Source organism: Fundulus heteroclitus, chromosome 21 (assembly GCF_011125445.2).
Source record: "Fundulus heteroclitus isolate FHET01 chromosome 21, MU-UCD_Fhet_4.1, whole genome shotgun sequence".
NCBI classification, from domain to species: domain Eukaryota; kingdom Metazoa; phylum Chordata; class Actinopteri; order Cyprinodontiformes; family Fundulidae; genus Fundulus; species Fundulus heteroclitus.
The window spans coordinates 30,993,306-31,013,009 of record NC_046381.1 but is presented as its reverse complement, the minus strand read 5'-3'; the positions used below and the strand labels follow the sequence as shown (position 1 = coordinate 31,013,009).

Here is a 19,704-nt window from a genome sequence, read left to right as displayed (position 1 = left end):
GATATGAGGGTTAAACTAACCAGAGCCAGCGACGCCTTCTCTCTCATGGGACCGCGTGATTCAACCTTCCGACTGAAAATTCTGGGGGCTTCGCTATTTATGAAAAAAGTTTCAGTCTCCCCGGCTATCCGACTAGGGCATGCCTCAGCATTAATGAGAGGAAACGCCCTCTATCCTCTTTCGCGCGTGAATGTGAAAACCTACTCTGTCCCTGAAAATTCCAGGATATGTACTCAGGAGAATCTCTTTTGGGAACGATGCCGAAATATGTCGTTTTAGGTATGGTCAACCACGAGGCATTCACTGGAAGGAGAAGCATGTCGCCTTTCAACTTTAAGCATATGGATGTGGAATATTTAGCGCTCTGCAAAGACGGCAGACAGGTCCCCGCCAAAGCGTTTCAACCCCAATTCAACAACGGTATTTCAGTCAGGGAATATTACAACATGTTCACCTCTACAGGTCGTCATTTAAAAGACCTTCCTTTAAGCATCGCTCGTGAGGAATTTAACGAGGGTTATTCCCTGTTTGTCTTTAATCTCAATCCGAGCGAGGACGCAGACGCTCTGTCACCGGTGTGCAACGGCAATTTGAGACTGGAAATGAGATTCAGAGTTCCGCTGCCTCACACGACCACCCTGATTGTGTACGCGTGTTACGACTCAATTTTGGAAATCGATTCAAAAAGGCAGGTTCTGGTGGATTTTTATTAAAACATGAATAACCACGAGATCGAGAGTCTGATGCATCACCTGTTGGGGGACCTATTTTGCGGCGTTTGGGCTTGTGATCAGCTTCCATTACTCAAACGCACGTACAGTGGCCCGGCCTATTTTATCGTCAACACTCATCCTTCACACATGCCTGGTGAACACTGGCTAGCTCTGACTTTGGAAGAGAATGATAGAGCCACCTTTTTCGACTCTTACGGATTTCCTCCGGATTTCGAATTTTATCCCTCGAGCATAGTGACATTTTTGAAAGAGAGATCCTCGAAAATATTGTATCATAATCGTCAACTTCAAGACACTCTATCAGTCGTGTGCGGTCATCATTGTGTTTATTATCTTTGTCATAAAGCCTGCGGGCTATCGATGCATGACATATTGGCTACCTATGATGACAGTGTTTATAAAAATGATGTCATGGTATTTGATTTTGTGAAAAAATATCAGCGTTGTGTAAAAAATAGGGCCTCGTGCTCGTTTAATCACGGAACGTGTTCTTTACAAATGTTTAAAGATTGTTACAAGTTGTAACTTGTCTAGAAGAAAAACACTGTATACACGAATAATTTGAAACAATAAAAGTATCTTTATTACAAATTTATTTCTCCAGTTTTTTTTTCATACAGAGTTTTAAGGAGAAAATTTCAACCATGCAGGGTTCTTGACTCTTTTGCTCTTGACTCGTTCGTTGTAGGGGGTTGCATGCTCAAAGTCTATTCCGGAGAATTTAGGGGACAACACAATTTTTCCTTTTCGTTTTGCAAAAGGTTTAGCTCCGTTCTTCTCCGATACGTCCGTTTCTGCCATGCCTCTGTATTGGTCACGAGCTTGCGGATTGCTGACTGAGGACACAGGGATGTTTAGCTCCTTCAGGGCGGTCATGAACGGGGTCCAACCTACAGGTTCCTGGGTCTGTGTTTTCCGCTTAAATGGGAGCAGAAGGTTTTTCAGCAAATCGACCAGATGTGAGCCTCCCATCACACGATCCCGATAAACAAATTCCCCTTTCGAAGTCCAACTCGTACCATGTAGGGACAACTTTTTCAATATGTATTCAGCATTTTTGCGATCTCTGTTTGGTAGAGCTTTTAGAACTTCGCTAGCGGTTTCATCCAATTCCATAGGAGAGGGTGTAGAAGCAGTAGAATCAGAGCCAGAGTCCGCCTCACCGTCATTATTGTCCGGGGTAGGGTTACGCTGCAAAGTTAAAGTCACTCTGGGTTCCTCCAGTTGACTTTGTTTCATCAGAGTCAGATATCTCTGAAGAAGAGCGTTGTACCTTTTAATTTTTTCATAAGAACTTAGTCCCGGTTCATTCAGTATCTCTCTCATTTTAGAATCCAAATCCTCTTCAGCCGTCTGCCTGATAGAAGGCTCTGACGGAGTCAAACGTTTGAACTGATGCGGAGAGACGAGATACATCTTTTGCGCCGTCCTAAGAGACATTTTCTCATCTCCTGATGAGACCTCCCACCAGCTCTCCGATTAAAGGGGCCACAACGCTTAGCAGGGGTAAAATAAACCCACCTGTTTGATTTTTCAGAGCCAGCTGCTTGCGTTTTAAACCCGTTCTTTTATCAGCCAACAGTCTGATGATCTTTTTCTGCTTTTGTAGTTTTTTATGTTGAGCGGGAGATACTTTAACGTTACCTTTTAAGATGTTCAGAGCTATTTCACACAAGGCTTTGAGAAAATCCGGCGAGCAGTGAGCGAGAATGTCTTTCCGTTTCTGTGGGGTGGCATGATACAGAGCCCTAAAAAGAGGTATGTTCCTTTTTATGCGAGCTGACATGGTAAATTAATTTACTTGGGTACATACACAGCCGGCCACTGACCAGGGAGCATCCCCGTTCTCAGTCTGAAACGATCTGGGCAAGTGGGAGTCAGATCGACGATTAAATACCCGTGAGGTTCTCTGGTGGCGTCTTGAAAACTCTCCATAAAGAACGTTTTCTCTGACGGGAACATCTGACGGGCTAATATATTCAGCTGCAGTTTATCTCTGGGGTTCTTAAACAACACCATATAATTAGTATTTAAACTGATGGTGCGGCTGTACTTGCCTTGATGAAACACATTCTGAGTCAGCATCATCACGCTCATATTTCTGTGATGTCTGTATTGCGTAAAAATCTTGACCACTTCTGGATGCTCCGAAGCCTGGAAAATTACATCGTCCAATATAACCAGATGATTCTGATCAGGAGGAAACAGATTTTCATCATCAAAAGAATCAGGTAGTCCTTCGATGAATTTAATCTTTTTATTCATTCTCTGCAATTCAGCGTACATGGGTTGAAGAGATGTATAAATCCATACAATATTTACAGGTACAACATCCATAACATGGTTACAATTCTGCAAAACACGTTTAACAAAAAAAGATTTTCCACACCCGCTCGGACCCACTATCAGACATGAAAAAGGGGTTTTGAATCTAGGGTCAAATTCAATCTCCTGTGTTTCACCGGAGAGCGACATTGTTCTCGGTTAACCTTTTTAGTAACCAAAAGGGAGAGTTGTTCCGTCAGGAAAAAGCCTTCTCTTGTCATACACCAAGCGGAACTTTTTCTGAAATGTGGTATTTTTAAGTTGGAAGTTTCTTTTATCCCTCCTGATGGTATGCTGCGGAGCTTCTAACACACCCCCTGTAGACCCCTGCAGATAACTTTCTACCAACTCTTTCACACTGTCAAAATTCACCCTCTCACTGCATTCCTGAGTTTGAGTGATGCCTTTACAACGCATCACAACTTTTTTCTGGTTTCTTGTCTGGTAAGCGTAGCTTTTGGGGCCTGTTGAAACAAATTGCTGTATGGTATCACCTCCCAGCTCATCCGTTAAATCCCCCAAATAATTTCCCAGCTCGAGGGAGGTCTGACCCGGTTTAACCACGTAGATCAGGCTGTCTGTGTCAATGTACAAAACGCGCTCCTGAAGCGGTTCAAGACAGGTGAATAGTTTCAACCGTGCGTGTGCCGTGGTGAATGCCGCGATAAACACATTATTCACCTTGTTGGGGGGAGAGATGCATCGCTTGTTGTATTTCCACTGAATCATACACATGTCATCGTTCAGAAAGTGAAAGTAGCTCACCGTGTATTTACCTGAAAACAGGAAGTTAAAAAACTCAGCTGAGTCTGTCACAATGGTAGTTTGAGCCAGATCATTTCTCTGCGCAAATTTTCCCCAAAAACTGTTCAAACACAGTTTAGCCACTTGCCTTTTAGCAGGATTGACCTCAATCTTCTCCACATCCAGCTGGATGCCTTGGTTCAGTTTGTAGTCTGCCACATACTTTAACCTGCTCTCCTCATCCGTCGCTTCAGCGGGAAAACCTGAAGCTTCCTGCTTACCCTTGAGAAAAGTGTCGATATACGGTTTAAAGATTGAACTGCTCTGGTTCTCAAAATGCCAAACCTCACTGATTTCAGCGACGGTGTAACCGAGTTCGAGAGCTTTGTTGAATTCGAGGGTTACCCATACCCCCGTCAACGCTCTCTCTCGGTCAGTGTGGTTGCATGGGCCTGCCTGGTAGTTCATTTCGGCGCAAGCACGGCAGAGAGTAAACACGAGTTTACCGGTAGATGTCTTGTACGGCAAAACGGGAAAAAACAGACCGCGGGGTGGAAACACAGTCGCCCTGATGAACCCGAAATAGCTACGCGGATCGTCAAAATCTTTGTAGATGATTTTGGGGTGTCCGAGAGGATAGGGGCAGTTTGCGTTCACGTACGGGTACAATGAGGTGAAATCTACATAATGCACCGATTCCTCCTCCCCCGCCGTGTACCGGAGTCTGAGAGCACAAGTACGCCCGCCGTATAAGGCATTACGCGGGGAAAGAGGCTCCGGTGCGTTGAAAGACTGTAGAAACCTTTTGAGACCCGGGTGTGAGTCCTTCATTAGGATCCAGTCGTGTTCCCATATAACTTCTAATTGCACGCCGTAAACCGATTGCAATAACCTCGCTCTCTCCATGGTAGCAGAGTGGAATGTTTCAAAGCAAACCCTCCTGAGAGGACAGATCTGGTCGGGTGGAAAGCAAGTGGGACAACCATGAAAAAAACACCCGTTGAACTCAAACGCAATTTTCACCCCTCGAACCTCCGCGTATCCATCGATGTGATAAGGGCCGATTTTCTTTTCACCTTTATTGAGCGCATGCTGAATGAAAATGCCTCGTTCCTGAGCTACCCATTCTAACCACTGAATAGACGCGTTCGAAAATGTTTTACATTGTCGTCGGTAATCCACCGGGGAGGGGATCGCGAGAGTGTTAGGAGGGAGGAAATTGGATGTGAAAACTTTCATACAAGCTGACGCAATGGTGATCGACTTTAAAGGATCCACGGTTGTCTCTTTAAAGAACTCTTCTCTGAATTTCACACAAGCCTTGAAAAGAATCTCCACATCATTTTGACAATAATAAAGAGCTTCTTTCTGAAAGTCAAAGGGGTGTTTACAAGCCTCGTTGTACCAAATGTAAAACCGATCCTGTTCGGCAGGGTTCATGCGATCTACCCCGTAGAAGCAGGGGGGAGGAAGCGGACCCACGTAGTTTAAAGTCTTCTCAGAGGAGAACAAGTGAGGGAAAAACCCTTTACAGTGCTCGTTAAATCCCAATGCTTTTGGCATTTGGCTGAGTTTCATCGTAAGGAATGAAAGGCTGTCGGTGAATTTCAGAGCGTAATCAGGCTCGGTAAAACAGAGAACTTTACTTCCCTGTGTTATTAAATGTGGTTTAATGCCCAATTCAACCATTACACTCAGAACCAAGTAAGAGTCAAACCCACGACTGTTGTGAGCTAGGAAAGTGAAACCTCTGTAACGAGGATTTCTGAAATGGAGCAGAAAATCCCTGACGCAGTTCAGGCCGTAAGAGTACCAAACTTCCCCCGCCAAAGTTTTTGTGTAGACAAGGAATGGGATGTGTCTCCCAGTTTGATCTGTAAAAGTTTCAAAATCGTAAAAAAACAGTTTATTTCCGAGTTCAGGGTCTGTCAGTGTGGGTTGAATGTAACACTGGTGCTCGTTTAACGTTACATCAACACCGCTAGGGACTTTCTGACGACAGATCGTGCATTTTATTGAACACTCGTGAGGTTTGCTCTCTTTGCCGGCTGACAAATCATATAGCCTTTTACAAACAGGACAGTATTTAGTCGTTTCGCAGTTACTCACATGCTTCCCGAGGTTAGGTCTCAGTGTGGGTTGTTTGTGCTTATCAAGGCAGAATGAATTACGACAGATTCGGTTACAATCTGCGCATTGTACAGAGTTGTACCGTTGGAGAGTACATTTTGGATCGAGACAAACTGAACAACGACCCTCGCAGTTATGTCTGTTGATGTTTAGGAAGCCACTAAAGCAATAGCTGCAAATGTACTTAGAACCTGTGAATGCTGTGAGACTTTTTATTCCATAGTAATGATTTTTGAACAGAAGCAGAAAAAGCGGATTTGAACGATCGGGAAAGTCAGTCTGGAATTTACGAAGCATTGCATCCTTACCGTCTTTATAGAAAACCACAATTTTCCTGTTGACAATCTTTTCAAATTTCTGCACATCGCTGAAAGTGACGGGGGTTTGCTCTGTGAGGCCCGCTGTGCGTTGCCAAAGTACAGCTTGCTGCACGGCTTGGGCGTCTGTAAAAGCAGGGTTACATAGATGGGCAAGACTGATTGAAAAACAGAGCTGATCAGAACGATTGGCGACGATATACAAATGTTGACGTTTTTTACGAATCAGTTCACAGTCCAATGTTTTTTCGGCTTTACGTTTGACACCTCCATGAGGGTTTCTTACAACCTGAACAATCATTTCTAAGTTGTTTGGATCCGGCAATTCCGCGTTTGACTGCGTTAGCTCCTCTAAAAATTCCAGAAATGCAGGCAGAATTGAATCACGTTCATCATTTACTTGAACGACGGCGTGATGAGAAAATCCTTCTCCGCTCAATTCTAGTTGGATAATATCGCTACGAGAGGCAAGGCGAGCAGCTGACTCTGCGAGCTCTGTGAGAATGTGATACACTTGTGTGTAAAATTCAGCGGGGTTGGGAGCGTCGCCGGCTCGCGAGGCAATGACGTTGAAAGGACGTCTTATTTCTGTAACATTGAAACCTTCTCGCTCTCTCTGAGTTTGTTGGGTATGTTCAGAGCTGTTTACAGCTCGCTCTCCATGACTAGTGCACGGTTGATCTGCTCGATCGAGTGTGGGGAGGTTGGGTGCAATGAGGCTTGGCTGATGAGGCTGGTTGGATGAGGGATTTTGCGAAGCATGATTCAAAGAACCTGAGGGAATATGTTCAACGTTTTCTACAAGACTACCCCCATGTTGCTCATACTGAAGGTTTGTAGGATTAGGGCTAAATGTTTGAGAGAGAGAAACGTTTAATTGATGAATCGCTTGTTCTAACCTGGACGGTGAATGTGGAGCTACATTGAAAGAACCAGGCACATGCTGAACAGGAAGATTTTGAAGGTCATTAACCATTTGTGTGATTTCGTGTAAAGCGTTTGTAACTTGCTGTTGAAACTCTAAGGAATTATTTTCAAGCGAGTATGGTTGAGAGAAAGAATCATTTAATCGTTCGATGGCTCGTTCTACAGATAGTAAACGTTCAAGATCCAAATCTGGACCCTGAGTTCTGAGGGGGGAATTTGGGGTTAGATTGAGAAATTCGGTTGCAGGGTATACAGGGAAATTACGGAGTTCATTCACAGCTTCAACAATTTCATTCAATGCATTTCTCAGTTGCTGGCTACCCATTTTAACAGAGGTCACAATTTAAAAGGTTAACTCTACTGTAGCGTTGAGATCTTGGCGATTTCGTCCATCAGACACTTGCAGCTTCTCAGAAGCTCCTCAGCTCTCCGACTGTAGTAGGTTCCTCTGCGGCCGCAGTATGGAATTTTCTGAATACTCTCCACCGTTTCTGTAATATGAGAAAATAATTATAATTAGGAGAGAATACAACATTGATTTATTATACGAGAAACCAAATTGTAGAAAAATAATAATTATAATAATGATAATAATATTAATAATAATAAGTGATAATAAAAAAAGAAAACAGTCATTGATTTATTTCGTCATACACTAACTGTACATACAGGTTTTTAATAAAGAAGGAGGCTGGGTTTTTTTTTAATTCATTTTATTAAAGGAAACATAGTTCTTTGAAAGCTTTGGGATTCAGATTTACCTGTGATAATCTTCCGGGCTTTAATTATTCTGGATAAGTTTTTGTTGATGGCTTCTTGAAACCTCAGGGTGGTAGAATGTAGCTTCACCAAACTGGATAGTTGCCTCTTACGTTTTAAAGAGGGTGTTCCCCTTCTGGCAGTTGGGGCTGCAAAAATAAAAAAATTAAAATAAAAAATAAATAAAAAATAATAATATATATATAAATAAGTAAATACAATTAAATAAATGAGTAAAAACCAGCATATAGGTGAAAAGTGAAGAGAGGCCGAGGAGCAGAGGTGTGATTCGAACACACACACACACTCTCACACACACACTTTAAGACTTTAAATAAAGAAAAAATGAATTAATTATTAAATAAAGAAAAAAAACCTGTATTACTAACCCTGTGAAGAGGTTGCTGGCAGATCAGTTTGAGGTGCGTTCGCGGGTTGTATCTCTGCACCTTCAGCAGCGAAAGGGCCTGCTTCTGTTAAGAAAGAAAGACGGAGCTTTTTAATGGAGCGAATTACACGCATACAATGATTGCAGCAGAAATAAACACACACACACACACACACACACACACACACACACACACACACACACAATGAGAACATGAAACTGGGCTAATTCAGAAAAATAAAATCGATATATAGTTTCAGAGTTATAAAGAATGGTAAACTTACGAGGCGTTGGGTTTACTGGTGGAATCGTTCCTTGTGGTACAACCGTTTGGACCCTGTTGTTTTGCGAGGTGGGCAGTTTTGTTTTTTTATACTGAGAAGGGGTGTGGTTAACGTTGAAGGGGGGAGGTATCGGCTGTTGTGTGGAGGGCGGGTCTAAAAAGCTACCACTTTCTTGATCCTCAAAACATCTCTCCAGTCGCAACAGTTGCAGAACAGCGTTGACATCCGGTCTGCTATCATCTTGTCACACCATGCGTTAAGCAGAAAAATAACCGGAGTTGTTTTATCTTGAGCCTGTCTCGGAGTTGCGCGGAAGAAACCATCGACCGGTAAGCCCCGTTTTTGATTGTCATGTTGGTGAGAAGATCCTATTTGTTGAATCTGTGTCAGTTTCGAATTCCTAAAGTGGGGGAGGGGACCGGAAATGGGGGAGGGGTATGGATTCCGGAAGTGGGGGAAGGGACCGGAAATGGGGGAGGGGTATGGATTCCGGAAGTGGGGGAGGGGACCGGAAATGGGGGAGGGGTATGGATTCCGGAAGTGGGGGAGGGGACCGGAAATGGGGGAGGGGGGCCGGAAATCAAAGGGGGAGACCGGAAATCAAAGGAGACCGGAAATGATTAGGGTCATTAATCACCCGTCAATTAAAAAGTGACAGAAGGTATACCCTTATGTTTTTTAAAGACATAAAGCAATGAAGAAATCTCTACATGGTTTTGGAGTGGCACAGTCAAGGACTGGACACCAAGTGCTGTGGGATCAACTCAGAAAGGATGCTAATTCTGGAAAAAAGCACAAAAAAAACCCGCTGTGTTGCTGAATTACACCAATTCTGCAACGTAGGTCGGCATTACGCCACAGTGATGTAAAAGATTTACTGGCAGTTGCCAAATGCATGATGGTAGTTGCTACCGTAGGTGAAAGAATAAGAGATATGGAGGCAGTTGCTTGTAATTAGGCCCAGGTCAGTTCGGACAGCTTTATTTTCCTTCAATAAATGAAATGGTTGTTAGAAAACTACACTTGTAAAAACTCAGGTTGTTTGTTTAATGATCTGAAACGTGTGTTTGACCAAAAACAAAAGTAGACTAAACCTGTAAAGAGGCAAATAAGGTAATTCTGTTCCTCTCGCTTGTCTGTCTCTTGTTCTTTTGTCTCGTCTCCCCGTTGATTTATATCCCGACTTAGTAGTTTTTTTTAAAGTTTTCCTCACCTTTTCTTAATCTGCTCCTCCATTCATCGTCAAAGCGACTCTACCTTAGCAGCTTCAGCTTCCTCTCCTTGAACTTATTTACCAGTGCAACACCTCCGGTTGCTATAAGCAACAACACCCCATCCCCCCCACCCAACCCACATTTATTTCCATATGTGGTTTCTATCTCTGCTTTTTTTTGTGTGTGCATCTTGTCATTGATTTTCCTCAACATGGAGCACGGAGCCTATCAATATTTCTAGCTGGAGAATGAAATAAATCGACAACACCCGTCCAGCAGTGGTTAAAAATGAGCGCTCTGTGGTCTTTTATTAAAAAGCCAGTAGCTAACGCTCACCCAGCCATTTTCTCGTGTTGTGCTTGAGCCCATGTTCACTAATGGCTGTCCCATGACCCACCTCAATATACTTGATCGATACGCTGCCTTGTGTGCTCAAACAGACAAGTGAAGAAAGTGCAGCAGCCATCGATGTCCAGCACAAACAGTGAGGACTTGCAGACATTTTGGTCCTGGATTATTGAGCTTGCTTCTGACACCAAAGCTCATATGAAGTATTTGTGCTGCAAAGTGTGTGTGTGTGTGTGGGGGGGGGGGGGGGGGGGGGATGCCATCAGAAACTCTGTTTCAACTTTTTCAAATATTTCCTTAAACTGATTGCTGTGCAGTGACCGATGGAGCTACTTTGGCCTCTAATCGGTCTATCCTCTCCTCCTCCAGTTATTTACAAAAAAAGAAAAGTTAAGGTTTTTGTTGACACAGTGGTTTGGGAGAAGCTGGCTTTTTCTCTCGCTCCTGGCTGTTTGATGCCATCATTTTTCTTTTTCTTTTTTTAGTTTTTTTTTTTTTTTCTGATACAGGCTGGATGCCCAATTGCACTCACAGCGTCAGAGATTTCCAGCAATCACAATCACCAAACGTGGTGTGGCGGCCCACAGAGAGCAGAAGGTACATTGTTGTGACATAAAAAAAGTAAGGTTGAGAAGTAAAGACTGTGTCACACAAAGACAAAAATGGCCTCGGCTTTGGTTTCCGTAGTACTTAGCAAAATGTCCTGATCATTTCCCCCATTTTACAGCGGCAATCTCAAGTGTTTGTAATTATCAGACAAGCCTCCTTGAACTTCCATTCATCATTTCCATTAGACTCACTATCAGCGGCTCATTACAGCTGTATTAATATCTGTTTTCCGCCTTTTCGTTATTTCTTTCCAATGTGGAGATGTTTGGCTTGGTTGCTGCATTCCCCTCAGCATTTTAAGCTTCACTGCTAGTTCACCGCTGTAGTCGTCCTATATGTTACGGAGTAAAATGTGCAAGAAAATAGGTAGCACTAAAAATGCAATGTTTTTCAGACCATTGTACAAATTAATGTGTCAGTTTTTCATGGCTGGAGAACATATGAAGATACAGATACAGTCAGATGTTTTAGGTAGTGGTGCAAATATTTTACATGTTCTTTTTTATGTGAAAGAACTTGATGTTGTTGTTGGATTTTTTTAACGTTTTCAGATGCAAAACAACACTGTCTCTGAAAAGGCTGTTTAAGATCATCAACAAGTTCAAGGTGAGGGGTACAGGAGGAACAGGCCCAAAGCATTGCATACCCTCTACGTCCTTTACAGTGCACCTGCATGCTTTTCCATATATATTCATCGCAGCAAACCCACTTGGAGTGCTTGTTGGCAAAAAAAAAAAAGCTGAAGCTCAGTTAAAGTTCCAGTAGAGATTAGCAAAAAGCCCCACATTTACAATTTGTGATGGTAGGACAGAAAAAAAAGGCTTTTTTCTCCTGCTGAATGTGCCGCCACCGTTGCCCTGTGGGTCACGTCAGTCAAACCCCCAGAGAAGTAGGAAGTCATTAATTACTGATGAGAAATTCCTAGAAACTATAAACAACCTAAAAAAGAATGCATTTAATAAATGCTTTAGGTCTTTTTAAAGAAAATGGTTTATGTGTCTGAGTGGACCATGTTCCGTGCCTCTATGGTCGAGGCGGCTGGTCGGAGCTATGGCCACAAGGTTGTCGGTGAATGCCCCGGCGGCAACCCTCGAACGGGTGGTGGAGACCGGCGGTGAGGGAAGCTGTCAAGCTGAAGATGGAGTCTATCGGGCTTTATTGGCCCGTAGGACTCCGGAAACAGCTGATATGTACCGGCAGTCAAAGCGGCAGGCGGCTCAGCTGGTCGCTGAGGCAAAAACTTGGGTGTGGGAAGAGTTCGGAGAGGCCATGGAGAAAGACTTCCCTACAGCTTTGAGGTAATTCTGGTCCACTATCCGGTGTCTCAGGAGGGGGAAGCAGTGCAGTACCAACACTGTTTATAGTGGGTGTGGCGTTCTGCTGACCTCGACTCGGGACGTCGTGTGTTGGTGGGCAGAATACTTCGAAGACCTCCATAATCCCACCAACATGTCTTCCATTGAGAAAGCAGAGCCTGGGGACTCTGGGTCGGGTTCTCCCATCTCTGGTGCTGAGGTCACCGAGGTGGTTAAAAAGCTCCTCGGTGGCAAGGCCCCAGGGGGGGGATGAGATTCGCCCTGAGTACCTTAAGGCTCTGGATGTTGTGGGGGTGTGTTGGTTAACGCGGCTCTGCAGCATTGCATGGACATCGGGGTCAGTTCCCCTGGAATGGCAGACTGGGGTGGTGGTCCCCCTATTTAAAAAGGGAGACCGTAGGGTATGTATGTTCCAACTATAGAGGAATCACACTCTTAAGCCTCCTTGGTAAGGTCTATTCCGGGGTTCTGGAAAGGAGGGTCTGTCGGATAGGCGAACGTCGGATTCAGGAAGAGCAGTGTGGTTTTCATCCTGGCCGTGGAACACTGGATCAGCTCAGCAGGATATTGGAGGGGGCATGGGAGTTTGCCCAACCAGTCTACATGTGTTTTGTGAATCTGGAGAAGGTATTCAACCGTGTCCCTCATGGGGTCCTGTGGGGGGTACTCCGGAAGTATGGAGTACCGGACCCTTTAAAAAGGGCTGTCAGGTCTCTGTACGACCGGTGTCAGAGTCTGGTCTGCATTGCCGGCAGTAAGTCGGACTCATTTACAGAGAGAGTTGGAATCCGCCAAGGTTGCCCTTTGTCACTGATTCTGTTCATAACTTTTATGGACAGAATTTCTAGGCGCAGCCAAGGTGTTGAGGGGATCCGTTTTGATGGCCTTAGGATCGCATCTCTGCTATTCGCGGATGACGTGGTTCTATTGGCTTCATCAGGGCGCGATCTAAAGCTCTCGCCAGAGCGGTTCGCAGCCGAATGCGAAGCGGCCGGGGTGAGGATCAGTGCCTCCAAATCCAAGACCATGGTCTTGAACTGGAAAAGGGTTCAAGACCTTCTCCGGGTTGGGGAGGATGTGTTCCGGGTCGGGGAGGATGTGCTACCCCTAGTGGAGGAGTTTTAAGTATCTTCGGGTCTTGTTCACGAATGAGGGGAAGATGGAGCGGGAGATCGACAGGCGGATTGGTGCAGCGTCTGCTGTGAAGCGGGCGCTGTACCGGTCCATTGTGGTGAAGAGAGAGCTGAGCCAAAAGGCGAAGCTCTCGATTTACCGGTCGATCTACGTTCCTACCCTCATCTATGGTCATGAGCTTTCCCAGATACACGGTGGCTCGGGCATCTGGTCTCCCGGCTGGCCTGGGAACGCCTTGGGATTCCCCCGAAGGAGCTGGCACAGGTGGCTGGGGAAAGGGACGTCTGGGCCTCCCTACTGAAGCTGCTACCCCCGCGACCCGACCCCGGATAAGCGGAAGAAGATGGATAGATGGATGGATGGATGGATGGATGGATGGATGGATGGATGGATGGATGGATGGATGGATGGATGGGTGTGTGGGTGGGTTTATGTGTCAATAATTGTGGCACGTGTAAAAGCATTAAACATAAATATTCCATAACATGAACTATTTACATCACTCAATAAATGTACTCATATTAAAGTTTGGATTTTTTTTAGGTTTTTCAGTGTGAGATCATGCTACTGCAATAAAAGCGTATATTGTTATGAGCTTTTACTCATCTTCACCAGGGGTGCCAATAAATGTGGCCAGCTCTGTTCAAGGGTGGACCAAAGAAAACAGTTGCAGTTTTTTTTTTCAGTATATTCTCCCTCAGGCTATTTGGGAAATCAGGAAAATCAGTTTTATAAAGAAGAAAATTGGAGTGCAACCATATTTCCCGTATTCTGCCAATGGTTAGACACATCGATACAAATTATGTGTTACGGGTTGCCTCCCACTCAAAGGAGTGGGTTTGCCGCCAATTCTGTTCAACATGACTGTCATGAATAAAGTTTGGGATCTTCCATCAACTTCTTCCAGTAATCCAGGAGCAGCATGGTCATGATCAGTGTACTTGCACCAGTTGGGGCACCATGTTATAAAACACAAGTCAAAATAAAGTATTTCATAATTGCCATAAGAATTTCACACCTTTGGTTGGAAGATTTTCCTAATGTTAACCTCCATCAAAACATGCGGCATTTTTTCCAAAAGCCGGCTGAGAAACGAAAAACAACAAAATACAATCAACTTCAAACACAGATAAGAATGAGGCAGTCAGGCGGGATTTAGCATAGAAATTGACAATCAGCAAGCAACTGAGAATTACTCAAATTTTAAAGAAAAATAACGACTGTAAATATTGACTCTTGCACTAAGTTTGATAAATTTGTCAAAAAGCCTTAGAAGAACATGAAATGTTTTCATTTAATCATCAATGTGCTGCTGAAACAAAACATAAATGCTAAATATATCATTTGATTTTACTGCTATACGTTTTAGCCTCCACTGCTCAATTCGGAGTGCTTTGTAGAAACTTGATGAATTTGATGGGCACTATATTACTCAAAACTCTTTATTTTAGGTAGGGTTTAAAATCTGCGTATATATTTTTCAGACAAAAAAAACCCAGAATGAATAACTGATGTGGAATTGCTTGTCTGCATTTGTGTTTCTGCTGTTGTGTATCCAAAAAAAAACATACAAGAAATACAGAGAAATTGGGTCTGTTTGGACAAGCCTGAATAAATGAGTAAGGTGGATGACACATCTGAAAAAGGTGAGCCAAAAACCAAGAGTCAGGGTCAAATAATAAGACCCGTGTGAATATTAAGCCTCATTAAAAACGTGTGAGACTTTTTGTGTGCCCCGCCCCTTTTGGACAGATGGCCTGGTCCACGATTAGAGAGCTATTTAGCTAATTATCAGGGCGGCACCCATGTCTGCACCCCCCGATAATTGTCTAACACACACAGGGATGCACACTCTACTTTACTCTGTGTGGTTCCCTGGGGAGGAAAAGGCCAGAGCTGCAGCTTTGCCAGTTGGGAGCAGCAGGACACCATGGGGAGCCACTTCCTCACTGGAGGGAGATTAGAGGGCCCCCGGATGGATGATGATGAGAACAGGAAGTAGGAGGACAAAGACAATTTGGCTGACCTTCTGGTAAATGTACTGTTTCAGTGTTTGTGTGTTAAACAGAGCTAAGCCTATGTTTTACTCAGGCAAATTGTTCAATAGAAATGCAAAATGCCTGGCAAAGGTATTTATACCCTGTGCAACTTTTACTCTACATCTACAGACTTCCTTGTGTTTGACCTTAAGTTTTGCATTTTCCTTACAAACATAATTTGAAATGTGTGTTTAGATGCCCCTAAAAAACCTAGATAAAGTGCACTACAACCACTTGCCATTTACAATCAACTAATTATTAATGGTATCTTTTCTCAGCTTCGAGTTCTTCTAAGTAATAAGACAAGAGTGTATTTGAGGGATTCTTTCACGGAATACCCCTGATGAGGCGTAAGAGCTGGAAGGATGGTCTTGCCATGCGCAGTTATTCAAAGGTTTGAATTCAGCTGTTCTATCAAAACCTTAGAGGTTTAGAGCATAGTATTTGTGAAGAAACAGAAAATTCATATTTAAAGGAAGGGTTAGATCGCAGTATCCCAGGCTTTGACCAACTCGCTGAACACTGCTCAGTATGTCATCTGAAAATGGCACGGGACATATCTGCACACCAACCAAGATATGGGTGTCCTTCTCGACTGAAAGGATGATGACCTCAGAAGCATCAAAAGGGTTCATGGTAACTCCGGAGGAGATGCAGAGATCAACTGCTCAGGTAGGAGAATGTGCTGACAGAAAAAGCCACGCACTCCAAAAATCTAGCCTTTATGGAAGAGACTGCCAGACAATACCCGTAGATTGACATAAAGCCACAAGAACTTTGTAGGTTGCCACACATCATGAAAGAGACAGCAAACCTGTGAAAGATAGTCCTTAATGTTGGAAGGTCAGAAATCATGCGTGTGGATATAAATGAACACGGGAACACCCTGAACAACACTGTGACACATGCTGTGGGATGGCCTTTCTTCAACAGCGACAGGGAAGCTCATTGCCAAAGAGAACAACGGTTTTCCATCCATCCATTTTCTAACATCTTTCCTTTGTGGGGTCCTGAGGGGTGCTGGTGCCTATCTCAAGCCGTCAATGGGGGAGAGGCAGAGTACATCCTGAACAGGTCGCCAGTCTATCGCAGGGCAACGCAGAGACAAACAAACATTCTTGCACACACTCACACCTAAGGAGAATATAGAGTGACCAATCAACCTAACAGTAACGTTTTTTGGACTGTGGGACGAAGCCAGAGTACCCAGAGAAAAGCCACGCATGCAGGGAGAACATGCAAACTCCATGCAGAGAGTCCCAGGACAGGACTTGAACCCAGGACCTTCTTGCTGCATGGCAACAGGGCTACACACTGCTCTGCTGTGCAGCCCCAATGGTTTTCCATGAAAGTAAAAGTTGTGATGTGTCTTTCTGTTTTCATATCAACAGTTTTGAGTCTGCTGCAGGTCCAGTAATGACATGTTAGGGTATTGGAGCCTTATCTTACAGTCTCCTCTCGGGGTGAACGAGCTTAGGCAGCTATACAAACAGTTGATTTAAATGTCCTCTGCGTATAGACTATTTTCCGTCATATCAAATTGCTGATTTCAAATTCTGTCAAGGTCCCTTTAAATTCCTTACCAGACTCATAAACTTCTGCAAACTTCTTTGTGATGGCCCCAGACCGCTCTTTCGATTTCACCACTGTGTTCACTCTCGCTTCAACGGTCAGGAGCCAATCAAACTAAATGTCTGTGTGTTAAACAAGAAAAAGCTCCTTAAAGATACTGGATAGTGGTGTTCTAACCATGTGTACCTTGATGATACCATGATGTCATACGCTTGTGTAAATTTAGCCATTTCAAGTGCGAGTAACTACGCAACTGTCCTCATTTATTTCCAACCAGAAACGGCAAGTTTTACAACAATAAAAATAAAAAGTGAAAAGGTCTTGTATTTTGGTTTCTAAATTATGTTACTCAAATTTGAGGAACACGCACACTCTTGTAGGGTATCCTAATTTTTTCATGACTCCGCACAAAGGACTTGAATTATGACGAAAGGTGCTTTGTGCAAATTGTTGACTCAAGTGCTACACTTTAAGGTTTTTATTTGTAAAAGACTCTCAAAACCATGTACCATTTTCTTTCCACTTCACACAGGACAAGGCTAAATGAAAAAAAAATGTATGGAGGAGAAACACTTTTGCAAGGCAGAGTATGACGGTGGACAAGAAAGGGCATTTAAAAATGAATAAGGTGCAAAAGGGTCAAGGACAGGATTCAGTGCAGCACATCTCTGTGGCACAACACGGGAAGTGGGGATGATCCTTGAGTTTTCTATAAATGGACAGGCAATGAGAAAGTAGAATTAAATCTCTCCCATCAAAGTGACATGTCACATCCAGGAAAACCGGCAGCTGACATTTTACACGGCAGCCAACATTCAGGTCCCAGTTCATTAGGAGCCGAGGGGAGAGGCTCGGGGGGAAAACCAGCTGCATGATGGACACAGCAGCACACACGTGTACAGTCGTTGAACAGAGACATATAGTCACACCCACTTACAGATGGCTGTACTCTCTGAGGACAGCCCTAGCGGGGGGGATCCCCCCCCCCCCCACCTCCTCTCCTGCACCCCCAGACCCCAAGACCCCCAGGCAGTATCATGTGCAGTCATCTGCATCCACAACAGAGACGGAGCGAAGAGCCGTCCCGCATCCAGACGGCTCCGCGCCCCTTAATGAATGTGACATTTAGCTGATATTTATTAGCATGCCAAACACTAAGCTTCAGATTAAACAAAGCTTAGCAATTACACACCATCTATCATGCAAAGATTTACTACAAGTGACCTGCACAGTTTACTCAGGACATCCACTTAGTCTCAGCTACCTCACATCCTTCATTAAAAATGTTACACACACACACACACACACACACACACACACACACACACACACACACACACACGGAGCACTTATTTACATAGCAGTGAAGTGAAACACAGTATCTCTGCAGGGAAATTTCTCATTCCTGTTCGTCCGCTTAGGTTGAAATTGCTCTGCTGACAAGAGGCAAAATATCAATCAGAAGTAATTTCTTCCTACTGCCTCGCCTGTCAGCGCGGCAGTCCAATGTTGACCTTCTGTCATAATACATTTGTTTATCATTTACTTTCTCGCCACATCAGCCTGACAAACACGGAACGATGTTTAGGCCCCAGCGGCAGGGGGAATGTAGAGCCGTGATGTCAGGATGTTTGTCTCCCTTTCTCTGAGCTCCGCTTTTTCAGAAATTGTTTCACTTTCACACAGCTAAGCACACAAGTCACGGTGGCCGGGTGAAAGCAGGTAGAGAATGTTAACAAACTGAGGGTCCCTTACCAACCCCTGTGTTAGGGTAAGGGACCCCCCCAAAGTGGGGGTCGGGAGACGCTGCCTTTAATTGTGGAAAATTATACTTTTTTCTCGATTGTTTAGGATTTTCGTCATCAGAGAACACCAGAGAACAAATGTACTCCCCCGTGGCCTGTATTTAATCCACAATGGCCTTAATATGACTCTTTACTGTGGAAATTATGATAGTAAAGTCATAATATTAGGTGTACAAGAATGAATAACATTGGAAGAATAAAGCCGTAATATTCCGAAAGATATAATGAGAATAAAGTTGTAATACTATGAGAATAAAGTCACAGAATCGTTTGCACAATGGTTTCAAAGTCGTTATCAATCATTCATTATTTTAACACAGGGGGACGACTGTGCTTTGTTGTAAGAGTTCTGTTAAAATGAAGCCCAAAAGGCGGGCGCCAGTCTCTGGCCCTGCTATTTCGGGGGTCGCAGGCTGAAAAGTTCGGGAACCTCTGCTCTAACGAGATATCAGCAACACTTTTAGAGATGGCAGAAAGAGATCTACTGGCTGGATGAGGAGAAGCATCAGCTGTGTTTCATCCAGTCTAGCTTTAAAACAGTCTGCTAATGCTGCAACTGACGAGTTCTATGGTCTCAACTCTATCAGCGCGTAAATGTTATAATGCTGTAGAGTGCCTTGCAAAACTATTCATAATCTTGGTAAAACTGGATGGCAAGCAGCAGTTTTCAAGCCTTGCCATAGATTCAGTTGGATTTCGGTCTGGTTTCTGACTGGATGGTATTAACAAGGCTCTTTTAATGTCATTAATTTCATCACAGTCTGCTTGGATGTTGCTGTCTGTTCAACATTGTAGTCAGATGAACTTCAGCCTCGTGTGTTTTGCGGCCACTAACAGGTTTTCTTGCAGTATTGGCCTGTGTTTAGCTCCATCCGTCTTCCTGTCACCCCTGACCAGCTCACCTGGCTGTGCTGTGGGGAAAAGCAACCCCACAGCATGATGTGCCTACCACCATGTTTCACTGTGGGGATCAATATGTTCAGGGTGACACGCAATGCCAATTTTACCCCACACATACTGTATCGTTTTGCATGTAGGCCAAGAAGTACAGTTTTGGTG

General features: G+C 44.0%; 1 protein-coding gene across 2 annotated transcripts; it reads right to left on the bottom strand.

Moving 5' to 3' along the window:
• Positions 1-2,977: 2,977 nt before the first annotated feature.
• On the bottom strand, positions 2,978-9,035 carry LOC118556952. Of its 2 annotated transcripts, none has more exons than XM_036125687.1 (4): positions 8,609-9,035; positions 8,326-8,409; positions 7,939-8,085; positions 2,978-7,668 (listed from the first exon to the last, which is right to left on the bottom strand). In XM_036125687.1, exon 4 carries the CDS (start codon positions 7,500-7,502, stop codon positions 3,228-3,230), a length of 4,275 nt encoding a protein of 1,424 aa, XP_035981580.1. In that variant the 5' UTR covers positions 7,503-7,668; positions 7,939-8,085; positions 8,326-8,409; positions 8,609-9,035; the 3' UTR covers positions 2,978-3,227. The 2 variants fall into 2 exon arrangements, with proteins under 2 accessions (XP_035981580.1, XP_035981581.1); XM_036125688.1 differs by having other exon boundaries at positions 7,939-8,072.
• Positions 9,036-19,704: the final 10,669 nt, after the last annotated feature.